At 44.5% G+C, this 13,806-nt stretch overlaps 1 protein-coding gene across 2 annotated transcripts; it reads left to right on the top strand.

Moving 5' to 3' along the window:
* Positions 1–1,399: 1,399 nt before the first annotated feature.
* On the top strand, positions 1,400–12,795 carry Znf354c (zinc finger protein 354C). Of its 2 annotated transcripts, none has more exons than XM_023713282.1 (6): positions 1,400–1,742; positions 3,358–3,409; positions 7,261–7,387; positions 7,890–7,985; positions 9,424–9,991; positions 10,076–12,795. In XM_023713282.1, the coding sequence occupies exons 1-6, from the start codon at positions 1,714–1,716 to the stop codon at positions 10,884–10,886; spliced, it is 1,683 nt and encodes a 560-aa protein (XP_023569050.1). In that variant the 5' UTR covers positions 1,400–1,713; the 3' UTR covers positions 10,887–12,795. The 2 variants fall into 2 exon arrangements, with proteins under 2 accessions (XP_023569050.1, XP_023569049.1); XM_023713281.1 differs by having other exon boundaries at positions 7,246–7,387.
* Positions 12,796–13,806: the final 1,011 nt, after the last annotated feature.

Below are 13,806 nucleotides of genomic sequence, written 5' to 3'. Positions count from 1 at the left end.
TAATAGCCTCTGCTTTTTCTTGTGTCTGGCTGTTGGTCACAGAGCCAAAGATGTTGCACCTGGAGGATGGGCACTGCTGTTGTGCTGTCCAAGCAGCCCACTGGGATAAAAAACAGTCCAAATAAAAAAAGGGGGGGGGACAAAGTTTAGTGAAAGACATTATTTGTAAAGCTGAAAGGAAGGGGGAGGAGAGAAGATAGCTACCCTGATAAGGAATGGGATGGGGGATCGAAAGATGGAAGACCCATGGGCCCTTTTATAAGAGGTGACACCACCTCCCCCAACACCTAAGTAGATTTGCTTCCAGACACCTCTGTCTGCCATCACTATTTCCAGTGGTCTTTACAGTTTGTCAGTTTGTGTTTACTTCTTCACTTACCTTTTAAGGCCTTATCTTGGGGTGGACAGCTAGCTGGCAAGGGGGTATCTTCTTAGGAGGCATGTAGGTATCGTACTCTGTAGTGACTAGAGTGAATACGGTGATTCTAGAATAAATACGCGTGTATATAGGTAGATGTCAGTGCACAGGTGTGAGCACATACTGTCTTCCTCAACTCCCCTTGCTGTCCCTGTATTTTATCCCTGGTGGGTGTGGCTTATAGTTTCTTCACTTGGCTGTGTCCAGCTGTCATCTGTTTTTTGTTTTTTTTTTTTTTCTCTTCATGCAAGTCCCTTGGTGCCTTTATCTAGTTTTTCTCTTTCCTTATCCCCATTGTTGATCTGCTTCCCAGGGCGATTCCTCAAGCTTCTTTTTAACTCTTCCCAGTCAGGATTAGGTAGATCTAATGAGGCCGCTCTTCTGTTTTTACCCCCGTTTACAGACCCCTGACCCTGTACGTTGACCCGTCAGTTTATTCAGTTATTCTCAGCACAGCAGAACAGGGATCATCAGGGTGTAAACATCAAGGATTCTCCTACACTGTGTGTAGCTAGGAAATGCTGAAAATAATTCAGGAAGATGCCTAGGGGTGCGCTGAGCAAAGTTTCCAAAATTCTGGTTGTTTTTGTCTCTTGCGAGCCAAGTGTTGGATGTGTATCAGAATATTCTTCAAGTGTACCTACGCAAATGGGATCTTCACTGTACACACTGACAGTCATAACTACTGATGGGAGTTTCCGCACCCGAATTATTCCTCTGAAATAGGCATCTAATCCGGTAAGTTTTTGTCACATCACATCGCTGCGCCTGCACAATGCACCCGAAGGGACTGAGGCAGCTGGACCACCGAGGGGAGACGCCAGGGTCCAGCGCAGCGCGTGCCTCACCTCGGTTCCGGTTCCTGCGCGAGAGCCCGTCCCCCTCCCGGAAGCCGCCTCGCGCGGTGCCCCCTGGGAAGCGCCGCAGGCCAGCCCCGAGGCATGCTGGGAGCCGTAGTTCTACCTGGGGCGCAGCGCAGCTCGCGGCCTTTCTGGGGGCTCCTGGGAGCATGAGCCTGGCCCCGCTGCCACAGCCGACCTGGGCTTGAGGAGCTTGCAGCCGCCTCTCGAGTCTGCGTCGGGCGCCGGCGCTTCCGTGCGAGTGGACGGCGCGCGCCTCGCGGGGCCCGGGTGGCGGGCGGGCGCAGGCCGGAGCGCGGGCACCTCGCTGCTCCGCCCGCCGCCGCCGCCGCCGAGGAGGAGGACCCGCTGCGGAGACTCCGGCCGCTCGGGCCGCTCGCGTCGGTGCTTTCTTGGGGCTCCTGAGCGAGACAGGAATCCTAAACACGGTTGTTCATGCTGCAGAGAACGTCCGTGTGCCAAGCGTGAGTCTTAAGTAAATTGACACTTTTTGAGGGGACAGGGATTTGAAATGTAAATTTTAGTAGTACATGTTTGCGTCGGGAGTTGCTGTATGCCTTAACACATCATAATACCAAGTTTTAGGCGGGTTAGCCCAGTGCTAATCCCATTTACAGATGGAGAAACCTTTGTGTTTTCAGGCAGGTCGCCCACCTTTAGTTCTGTCTCCCTCGCACTGTAAAATGTGGGAGCAGTAGCTACCCCCTGTGGAAACGGCTGAACCTTCACACCCCAGATGCCAAAACCCTCAGATTCTCGTCGTCTATGCATCCTGGATAGACTTCAGTCATTTCTGGACTGCTTCCAATACCTATTACAATGTAAATGCTGGGTGTGACTGTTCAGCTGTATCGTGTAAAAAATAATTGAAGAAACAAAATTGTGTACATGTTTATTACAGATAGTTGTTTTAGATCTGGAGTCGGTCGGATCCATGGATGCATAACGCACAGATACAGAGGGACGTCTGTATTTATTTTGTATTACATTGTATTTACTTTCTGGAGTTACTGTTAAGATTTAAAATATTACATACAAAAAGCATCCAAGACCCCTAAAGGTTTCCACACAGCTTCTGAGGTTGGTTGAGTGCCCCAGCTGGGGCATTCATAGCAGGTCCCTTGGTTGTGCCCTCCTGGGAGGCGGGTGAGAGGAGCCCATCGCAGTGAGTGGCCCTTGCCTGGCTGCTCTAGGCGCTGTCAGCACTGTCTGAGCAAATGGGGTTCTGTGCCCCATGGGGAGGAAAGGCTATGTGAGGATAGCTGCGGATGCTGCAGTGTGGCACTTTCAAGGTCAGTGTTCAAGAGTAGCACCTGGGCTGGGGCTAGGGACAGTGTTTTACTCATGTTACCCTGGGCAGGTAATGGCCAGGCCTAGGACAGGGCAGAAAAGCTGAGACTGGTTATACGTTGTTACCTCAAAGTTCTTGAAAAGGACCCAGTGCTCCCTACAGGGCCACTGAGGGCAAGCACTGGGGTCTGTCACCTGGCAGAGAAGGGGAAATGGGGCAGGTGTCATTATTGTGATTTCACTGGGAAGGAGAGGGTGACGCAGGGAAGCACGCATAGGATCAGCTGGCTCAGTCTGAAAGCGCTTGCCCTAGGAAATCCAAGTTCCCTGCGTCCATCAGAGCGCACAGCACACACACACACACACACACACACACACACACACACACACACCCCACCGTGGCGCCTGGGATTGAACTCAGGCCCTTGCGCTTGCTGGGGAAGTGCTTACTCCACTGAGCCATCTCCCCGGCCCACATACAGCTTAAACCTCCTAAAGACCCTAAATGTCTGCGGGTGAGTCACAGTTTCTTAGAGGCAGCTAATAGGCCCTTAGGTGGATATTAAAGTATCTGTGTACAGAATTTGATGGTCGGGTTGGTAGAGAAAAGGGAGCAGAGATCAGACCGCTCTTCTTCCCGCTTGGCTTGCTTGTAGGTGCAGGCTACCTTTCCTGGGCTCAGGTGGGTGTAGTGTCATTGGAACTCTCTCCAGAGCAAGCCTTGACCCCAGGATTCATCATAACACTTTTACAGACCTACCTCCTCAGCATTGTGTTCTCCTTTGACAGGAAAACTGAGAAGGAAGGGATGGCTATGGATTTGCTGCCTGCTCAGGTGACAGTAAGTAAGGTTCATCTTTTTTTGTGAATAGCTGGCTGGGTTCAGGGATGTGAACACAGTTACATACTTTCTCCAGGTATTTTTCTACCGAGTGAAAACCATGGCGAATCTAGAGCCTTGGAAGTTTTTCTGAGACAGCTGGGCTTAGCAAGGGGCTGCTAAGGAATGTGCCTGTTTGTCTCCAGGTCAGTCTTTTTTTCTTTGGTAGTAGGCATTGATCGTAGGGATTTGCACATGCTAGGCACATGCTTTACCACTGAGTCACCATCCTCAGCTCTTTTAAAAACCTTTTTTGAGACAGCTTCTTCCTAAGCTTCCTAGGCTAACTTTGAATGTGTAGTCCTCCTGCCTCAGCCTCCAGAGTAGCTAGGATTATAGATAACATGCAGATGTGCCAGGCTCTGAGTCATTCTTAATTCACCCCACTCATGTCATGATCAGAATTTGAGTCACTACTGCATATGTACTTCCTCTTGGTGAGGAGTACAGGCGAGTAGATGTTTATTTTCCTTCACAGAGGAGTTAGTCTTACTTGGGGCAAAGACAAGATAGGACTAGACTCCCACAAAAATTTATTACACACCCAGTATATACAGGATGCCAGCAGAACACTGGGATACAAAAAGGAAAAATGCTATTTCTTTCTTTAAGCAATGCTGATTTAGGAAGCGTGGTACATATGCAAGGGGAGGCAAGGGAAACACCCTAAAGTGAGGTCCTTTGAATTGAAGCTGAAGGGCAAGACTGATACTGGTGCTTAGAGGCTAGGGTGTCCCAGTGTGGGCTCAGTCTGCGTTGGGTGTGGAGGTTGGCACTGGGGTGAACAGGGCTGGGCCGGGCACTGCTTGAATGATGAGCTGGCCGGGATCGTGTTTTCAGTCTAGGCATTGCCTTATCTCCTCATGATAGCCTCTGATTTCTCTTCCCCTGCTGCTTCAGACTGCCCTCCTGCCCCTTCCCTTTCCCCTTGAGACCCATTCTCATTACTCTAACCATTACCTGTCCAAGATGCTGCTCCAATCTCTGTCCTTGCACCTCTTCTAGAGTTCCAGCTCGCCCTTCCCAAATGCTTAGTAGTACTTCTGCGTGGGATTCCCATCTTTCCCCTGCATCAGCTCCCTTCCTTGTTGCCTCCCTTCTGTGGACAGCCGATTTCTGCCCCCTCCGCCCTCAAATGCCCTGTGCTCTGGCTGTGCTGCAACTCTTTGCCGTCAAGGAAGAGCCACACGGGAGAGTATTCCCTTAAATCTAGTGGGTCCTGTCAGCCCTTTGAACTAGGAAGTTTTTAGCAGGCATAGCATAAAAAAAGAGGTCATGGTATCCTATATAGGGCAGGTGCCTGGTTCTTGCATGCTATATGAAAAGTTGTGTTTATCCTAAATAGGCTTGGAACAACCAAGAATTGCATCGTAAGTCTCAGAGCAACCCCTAGAAATGCAAAGAGGTTTAACTGAAAATTTAATATATAAATTAAAGTGCAGTCTAAAAGAATTCAAGGGCTAAGGGTGAAGCTCAGTGGTTGAGTACATGGTTAGCATGTATGAGGCCTAGGGTTTGATGCCTAGCACAACAAAATAACTAAATGATGAAAGGTTTCAAAAGAAAGGACCACACACACACAAAGGAAACAAAGTAAACCTAATAGAAAGATGTAAAGAAATAAATGAAAGGTTGCAGTGGCCTATGCCTGAAATCTCAGCCACTTGGGAGCCTGAGGCAGGAGGATTGAAAGTTTGAGGCCAGCCTGGGGTAACATAGGCCCTGTCTCAAGGCAGAAAGTTATAAAGGGGTGTGATATAGATCAGTGGTAGGGTACTATTAGATTAGTCTCTAGTACCACAGAGAGAAAGAGAGGAGAGAGACAGAGACACAGAGACAGAGAGAGAGAGAGAGAGAAATAAGGGAGATTGTTTTTCTGCCTTTCTCCACAAATATCAAAGAATAATCTGGGAAAAATTTATATTCTTCTGGATATTTTATATAGAGATTTTATTGTAGCTTTTTTATGAATCAGTAATGTATCGAGATCAGGCTTCAATGTCAAGCATACGCACTTTGTTCATTCTATTTAAAGGCCGCACAGCATTTCATGGAATGAATATACTCTACTTTGCTTCTCCATTTACTTCTTGAGAGAGTGTAGGTTGTCTTCACCTTTCACCATTATGTTTCCTATTGGTGCTGTAACAACTTGCCACAAACTCAATAGCTTCAAACAACATAAATTTATTCCCTTGTAGTTGTGGAAGTTAGAAGTCTGAAATTACTTTCCCAGGCGTGAGCTCCAGCCCTCCGTGTGGCTGGTTCCTTCTGGAGCCTGAGGGGGGGATTGGTTTCTTGTCCTTTTCACAGTCCAGTGCTGCTGAATTTCTTGGCCTGTGGCCCTGTCCACCGTCTTCAGAGCCTGTTCCATCAGCCCTTGCTCTATCATCGCATCGCCTTCCCTTCCATGCGGGCTCCTCGTGATCACACTGGGTCCACCTGGGTGGTACTCCATGATGCGCCCCTCACCTTCAGATCCTTGTAACCCATCTTCAGGGTCCCTCTTGTCATTTAGGAAACATTGGCAGGTTTGGTGTTCAGCCTACCGTGACCTGAAATCACAGCTCATGTTGCAGTAAGTGTCCTTGAGCAAGGCTGCGTGGCTGTGTCTTGTGGTAGGGTCCCAGAAGGCAAGGTCAAAGTCCTGTGCCCTTTACTTTGTCAGACTCTCGGCAGAATGCCTGCTGAAAGCATTGCGCCATTTTTATTCTTTTAAAGCTCTTGTGTCTCACAGGAGTTGGCCATCTGCCCAGCTTGTGCCTTCTCCCACCTTGAATACTAGCTAGCCTTCTCTCTCAGGACTTTATTAGTTCCCTCTTGCACCTGAATCATCCCACAGGTTTTGTGGTTCTTTTGCTTTTCATAGTCAGAGGATGTCCATCTGAGGATACAATTTAGAGGTATGTCTGCCTGAATTCAAACTCTGCCTCCACACTTCGTAAGGGCATTACCTTGGGAAGACTGTTTGCCTTTTCTAGACCTGTTTCTTCTGCAGAGCTGTTTAATTGTAGTATCTTCCTCATAGGATTTTTAGAAACTTAAAAGAAGTATTACATATATAATTTCTATTAAAGTCCCTACTAAATTATTTAAATATTAGCTAATACTATTTTTATTATTTGTTGTATGTCTCAGAAATTATTTCTAGGGGCCGGCCAAATAGCTTAATGGATTAAAGTGCCTGCAAGCAGGCACAGGGGCCGAGAGTTCAATTCCCAGGCCTGCTGTGCTGGCCTGTCCCTGGGGCACACTGAGATGGCAATTGAGACTGGGCATAATGGCGTGCGCCTGTAATCCCAGCTCTTGGGAGGCTATAAACAGGCAGATCACTACGAGTCTGATCTAGTAGTGAGACCCTGAACACCCTGTAGATCCTTCCCTAAAATTAAAAAAGAAGAAGAAGAAGAAGAAGAAGAAGAAAGAAATCATTTCTATACAGCTGGTAGGATGTTTCATTTTCTAGCATTTCTCTAAGCACATTCTGATTTTTTCCTCATATTTAATTTGGATTTGGGGTAGCAGGGAGACATGCTCAGGCACTTTAAAAGATCAAATGCTGAAATTTTTATTCCCTGTTGGCTCAGACTGGCCACTTTTTCCCTATCCCTACAACGTATGGCATATATCTCTGCTCCCAATGAGTATTTAGTAAATACTTGTTTAATTAAAAAGTTGATTTTTTAAAAAAAATTACATAAATAGCTAATGTGAAATCCTCCTGAGACATTGTCAGAACTGCTTGCTAAGCACCTCCGTGTCACTTCTTACTGAGTTTCTACTGAAAAGCAGGAAAGGCTTTGCCATTTCAGGAGCCCGTGACCTTCAGGGATGTGGCTGTGCTCTTCAGCCAGGACGAGTGGCTGCAGCTGGGCCCTGATCAGAGACGCTTGTACCGGGAGGTCATGCTGGAGAACTACAGCAACCTGGTCTCCCTGGGTAAGGACTTTTGCCTCTAAGGAAGACTGCGCTAGAGCACGCCTTAGAGCACCCCCTCTGAGCTTAGAGCCTTTGGGTTTCCACCCCATTGTGTACCTAGGAAAAGCCAGATGCTGCAGTTGAAGGTACACATTTTTATTTTAGTGTTCTTCACATTAACCTTCTCTCCTTCTGCCCTTCCTCATACCCCAACCCCAGTAACTTTTCCTTCATGAAGCAGACCAATGATTAGATCCAGGTTAGATTTTGAAATCGCCTAAGTCATTCAGATGTTGAAAGATGTAGTATGACCGCCCCGTCGTAGAAGCGTTCACCACCAGGGCCCGGCGTTACTTCTAGCTAACCCTGCTTCTCATCTCCCTCTTGGAGCTCAAGTGCTCCTCCAAGTGTCTGCTGCCCAGCCTGCCTTCCTTGCCTGGCCCTCTCTGCTTTGGAGGTTCAGGGAGTGATGTATGAGTTCTCTGTGTTCTTTGTTCAGTCTCCATTTTCCCCTCATGAACAGGAATTCCAGTTTCAACACCTTCAGTGATTTGCCAGTTGCAGCGAGGAGAAGATCCCTGCACAGCGGAAAGAGAAGGGCCTGCGGACACCTGTACAGGTGTGTGGATGAGACCCTGGGGCTGGGCACGGGGATTCTAGCTGAGCAGGGTAGGAGGAAGTGTGGCATGGTGAGATGCTCAGGGTCAGTTGTGGTTTTTTTTTTTTTTTTTTTTTTTTGTTACTGAAGCACTTACAAATGCCTAATTGCAATAATCTAATATTTCATTTTCAATTGTAGATTAAGTAAAGAAAGGTTTAACCCAAAATGCCTTAAAATTGATAGATAAATCTTTCTATCTAGGATCACAGCTGAACTTGGAGTTTGGACATATTCTAGAACTTCAAGATAAATTGAATTCATATATCCTACAGATTTTTATTGTTCTCAAAAGATTTCTACAAGGGCTGGGGTTGTCATTCAGTGGTAGAGCACTTACCTAGCATGTGTAAGGCTCTGATTTCAGTTACCATCATTCAAAACAATTTCTACACAAAGAGTCATCTTCTGGTTACAGCTTATTAAAGGAAATGAGGCTGGGCAGATAGCTCAGTGGAATAAGTGCTTGCCTGGCAAGGGCAAGGTCCTGAGTTTGATCCATGGTATCACAAAAAATAAATAAGTAAATGAAATATGAAATAATGAAATGAACTGAACTGAACGAAAGGAAGTGAAATGAAATGAAAATGTCTGTTTTGCCCCATGACCTAATGGAATAGGGGAAACATTATTCTTTCTCCAAGAGATATATTGTTTCAGGTGGCAGATTTTTTTTCTTCTTTATAATCAGAGTCTTGAACTTAGATCAAATATCTCCTTGGTCACGCCTCAGGACTATTGTTAATTAATTAATTAATTTCCTATTTATTTATTTGTACAGGGAGTCAAACTCAGGACTTTGTGCTTGCCAGGCAAGTGCTGCACCACTGAGCCATATCCCAGGCAACTGTTGTAACTTTAAAACTTCAGTGTCCTCATTTTAACAGACTGATATGCAGTTACAATTACATATGAAATCACAAAATATTAAAAAAAGTTCAAATATTTAAAAATTATTACATGTGGGATTTCACAGGGAAGATCAGAAAAAAATCATCAGAGTAGAAATAGGAAGGAGAGAGGAAAGACAAGTTGCCTACTATATGGCCAAGTGTATAGCGTAGGAAATGATCACAAATTAACCCCATAGTATTCAGCTTGAGCTTATCATGTGACACTGTCCTGTATCCTCATACCTTCTGCATGGCTTGTTCTTTCCGAGTCTAGCCTTACTTCTCCCTGGGTGCATCCCCTTCACTGCCCAATGTATCCTGCCACAACACTCTTTCACCTGTTTCCTCTCTCCACTGCTCCATATTGTTTTTCTCCAGGTTCAAGTCCAATTTTGAGATCAGATGCCGCCAAACCTCTCTTGTATGCATTGTTGCTGATTTCATTATCCCACTAATGCATTTATTTGTCTCTGCCAGGAGACACTAATTCTTCTTGTTCATTTCAGATTTCAACACTTGGCCTGACATAGAAGCAGTGCCTATTAGACAGGAAATTTTTATTGAAGAAACATCTCATGGAATAATAAAGAAAAAATCCTCTAAGTATGGTTCTTGGGACATTGACTTTGGAGAAACTGTGGCTCCTGAGGGCAAGATACTACAGGAGCAACAAAAGAAACCCCTTAGGCAAGTGGCACCTTCACCCAAGAAAACTGTCCGTGAGGATGGGAAACCCACAAGTCTGGAACTGGGGAAGAGCTCATTTATAAACACAGTTCATGTTTCACAACAGAGTGTTCCTGTAGAGATGATACCCAGTATGTATTACACTTTCAGGAAAGATTTTACACAGAATTTTGATTTAATGAGATATTTCCAGATTTACCCAGGAGGAAAACCTCTTGTCTGTCATGAGTGTGGGGAAAGCTTCAGCCAGAGTCTTCACCTTCTTGAACACCAGAGAATCCATACTGGTGAGAAACCATACAAGTGTAACGAGTGTGGGAAGGCCTTTAGCCACCGGTCATCCCTTCTCACACATCAGAGAATCCACACTGGGGAGAAACCATACAAGTGTAACGAGTGTGGGAAGGCCTTTAGCCACCGGTCATCCCTTCTCACACATCAGAGAATCCACACTGGGGAGAAACCATACAAGTGTAATGAGTGTGCAAAAGCATTCAGCAGCAGTTCCACCCTCATTAAGCATCTGAGAGTACATACGGGAGAGAAGCCCTACTGCTGCAGGGAGTGTGGGAAAGCCTTTAGCCAGTGTTCTACACTCACTGTGCACCAGAGGATTCACACTGGAGAGAAGCTCTATAAATGTACTGAATGTGAGAAGGCCTTCAACTGTAGAGCAAAGCTTCATAGGCATCAAAGAATCCACACAGGCGAGAAACCGTATAAATGTAGTGAGTGTGGAAAAGGTTACAGCCAGTTTCCATCCCTCATGGAACACCAGAGACTCCATACTGGAGAACAGCTGTGTCAGTGTTTGGAGTGTGGGAGAACCTTCACGCGCGTCTCCACATTTATTGAACACCAGCGAATTCATACCGGACAGAAACCTCACCAATGTCATGCATGTGGGAAAACCTTTAACCAGTTCTCATCCTTTAATGAGCATCGGAAAATCCATACTGGGGAAAAGCTTTACACATGTCAAGAATGTGGTAAAGCCTTTGGCTGCAAATCCAACCTTTGTAGGCATCAGAGAATCCACACTGGAGAGAAACCGTATCAGTGTAACCAGTGTGGAAAGGCATTCAGCCAGTGTTCATTCCTAACTGAACATGAGAGAATCCATACTGGAGAGAAACTCTATAAGTGTATGGAATGTGGGAAAGCCTACAGTTACAGATCAAACCTTTGTAGGCACAAAAAAGTCCACAATAAAGAGAGACTCTATAAATGGAAGGAATATGGGAAGCCTTTCATCTATGGCTCCTCTCTTCACTTTCAATAAAAATTTCCTGTATCAGAAATTTCTGAAAGGAGATAAACCTATGAGCTTTAATTTATTTAATAGTCCAAGACTTCTCACTAGGCAGTGATCAGTATAATAATAAATAGAGCACAAATTCCTAATTCAGTCCTTTTTACTTCTACAGGAAAAAAAGCTTGTTAATATTAAGATCAGTTTATCCGTGAAAATATGAAGAACACTGACTTGTCAAATTCTATAAGCACTATTCTAAAGACAGTTCAAATTCATAGAAAAATGTTAAAGTCTTTACTTTGTAGAAAAGCATAAATAGTTGGATGTGTTTTACTTCAGACTCTATTCTCTTAAGAGCAAGCTTCAATATGTGAATTTTCTAGACTGGGCGTAGTGGCATGCGCCTGTAATCCCAGCTCTTGGGAGGCTGTAAGCAGGCCGATCACTACAAATCTGATCGAGTAGACCCTGAACACCCTGTAGTCTCTTCCCTAAAATACAAAAAACAAAAACAAACCAACTAAGTAGTCATTGAATTAATGTGAATAAATGTGGGGCCTCATTTCCTAAATTGGCAGGCTGACTTAGGAAGTGTTCCTTTTTCACAAAGATGATGAGGATACAAGAGTTCTTTAAGTTTAACTCTACATAGAAATAGTAGAGCTGTGTGATAAATTGCCCCCTGAGCGCTGTCTACACACACATGTATGTACATGTACAGTCATGTTGCTCGATGGGGATGTGTGTTAAGGTGCCATTGGGCACTTTGAGCATTGTGCACTTGGATGATCTAGGTTGTCGCTGCACGTGCCTTCTTGATGCCACCAGCAGGTATGACAGAATGTGGGCCTGCTCCAAGTAACATGCAGCATAGAGTTTTATAGGCTTTCTTTGCTATGTAGAAGACATATGTTCTACAATGATGATAAAAATGTAGTATAGTAAGTACAGACACCAGTAATGTGTTTATCATCATGCTCAAGTATCATGTGCTGTGCTTTTACTGACCGGCAACCTAGTAGGTCTGTTTGTACCAACATTACAACAAATGAGTGGTTGGGGTTAGTGCTGTATGGAGACATTGTGACAGTTTGTCATGATAGCTGTGATGTCACTAAATAATGGGAATTTTTCAGTTCTATTACTGACCAAAAACATGGTTATGTAGGACATGACTGTACAATGCATGCATATATGTGTCTCTTTGTATATATGTACATACATGTGCACAGAGCTGTGCATAAAAATTCTCATAAGTCCTAGATTTAAAAATATAGTAATTTGTAGTTTAGTTTTAAGATTTGGCTCAACGGGAGCCTTTTCCTTTTGCTTTCCTCTATTTTCTTAGTCTGATGTAGTTCTATGTAGCTAAGTAGAGTCTTAAAATATTAGAGATGATAAATGAAGCCAGTAGAACGACTGTCATGCAAATACTTTGTCATCTGTTGCAGAAGATAAATATTTGATAGAGTAGAATAGGTGTGCACCTGGTAGAGCTGACTTAGTTTAATTATAGCCTTTCATTTTGTTAGTGAAGTAAAGTTGGTTGGGTGGCAGAATCAAGTCTTTAGCTCTGGTGTGCTGTTATAACTACAGGTTGATTTCCATTGTCAAGTCTCAAAGAGGACTATTTGTCTTGTAACTGGTTAGATTCCATTGCAGTAGCTTAACCAGTTACCTTTTCATCTTAGAGGGTTTCCCCCCACTTTAATCTTAATTGACTTACAATCATATTCCTTTTCTTACAAGTCTCTGACTACTTGTGCCCTTAACAACTACTTAAATCCTTACACCTGGCTAAGGCTCAGATGGTGTAGTTGCTTTGAAGCATCTCCCATTCATAAAGCTGCCTTTTAAATTGCACATCTTTTAGGAAATGTTTTTTAAATGTGTTTAGTACAGGGTCCTGCTATGCAGCTTGGACTCATAGTGATCCTCCTGTAGTCAGCCTCACCAGCGCTGGGATTACAGTCATGCACCAACATGCCCGGTCTCAGTGGCCAACTCAGTGCACCTGGGGTCAGCACTGCATGTAGTGCTGGGGATCCAACTGTGGTCCCTTCACTTGCTTAAGCTGGCACTTAGTCCACTGAGCTAACTTGCCAGCCCAGGAATTCTTATATGTAAAGTTATTTGTGGATATTTTATTATTAAACCTGTTTATCACTTCATCTTCCCACACATGCTTATGTCCTTCAATTCTATATTTGACTTTCATGGTAACATTTAGAACACAAACTAATAAATTAGCTTAACCTTGCTGTCTGAGAAAAGTTTTAGAATTGAACTCAAACATTGAACATTAAATATTTCTTAATTGTAGTAGCTCGTCCAAATGTGGTGGTACCTCTGTTCATGAACTTTATTTTCCAATTTTGGGGAAGATGGCTGCTTTTGTGTTTGTGTGGGGAAGATGCCTGTGTTAGGTTTGTCACCTGATAGGGAGTTTATGTAGAGGAGTAAAATGTCAAAAGCTTTTGATTGAGAACTGAATTGTTTGTGAACAGAAGCATTTGTGAACCAAGTGATCATTTTATGTACTTAAGTATGTATACAAGAAAACTAAGCCTTTTTTCTTTGTGTGGGCAGGAGTACTGGGGTTTGAATCTTTTGTGCTAAACTAAATCTCCAGCCCTTTTTATTTTTATACAGAGTTTCACTGTATCCATAAGCTGTCCAGGCTGGGTTTAGACTTACGATCCTCCCACCTCAGCCTCTGGAGTGCTGGAATCCCAGGTCTGTGCCACCACGCCGAGCAGAAAACGAGACTTAAACAGATCTCAACACCATGACAGTGAGCCTTGTAGGACCCAAAGTATGGTTTCTAAGTGTTACTCTCCACTCAGAAGGAACCCTGGCTCCTAAGAAATGGAGCAGGTGAAATGTAACATGCCCAGAAAAAGGAAAAGCAACGTAGCCTTTGACATTCATGGATTAATGTTAGAAG

The sequence above is a fragment of the Octodon degus genome, unplaced genomic scaffold (assembly GCF_000260255.1).
Source record: "Octodon degus isolate 3935 unplaced genomic scaffold, OctDeg1.0 scaffold00029, whole genome shotgun sequence".
NCBI classification, from domain to species: Eukaryota; Metazoa; Chordata; class Mammalia; order Rodentia; family Octodontidae; genus Octodon; species Octodon degus.
The sequence above is the reverse complement of the archived record's forward strand: the minus strand, read 5'-3'. Positions and strand labels throughout refer to the sequence as shown.

What these genes read in the sequence shown, in the direction of transcription:
- Znf354c (XM_023713281.1), top strand. Translation starts at nt 1,714, where the DNA reads ATGCTGCAGAGAACGTCCGTGTGCCAAGC. An exon ending in CAGCAACCTGGTCTCCCTGG is followed by an intron (nt 7,388 to 7,889) that starts GTAAGGACTTTT and finishes CCTCATGAACAG; the next exon opens with GAATTCCAGTTTCAACACCT. An exon ending in GCCTGCGGACACCTGTACAG is followed by an intron (nt 7,986 to 9,423) that starts GTGTGTGGATGA and finishes TGTTCATTTCAG; the next exon opens with ATTTCAACACTTGGCCTGAC.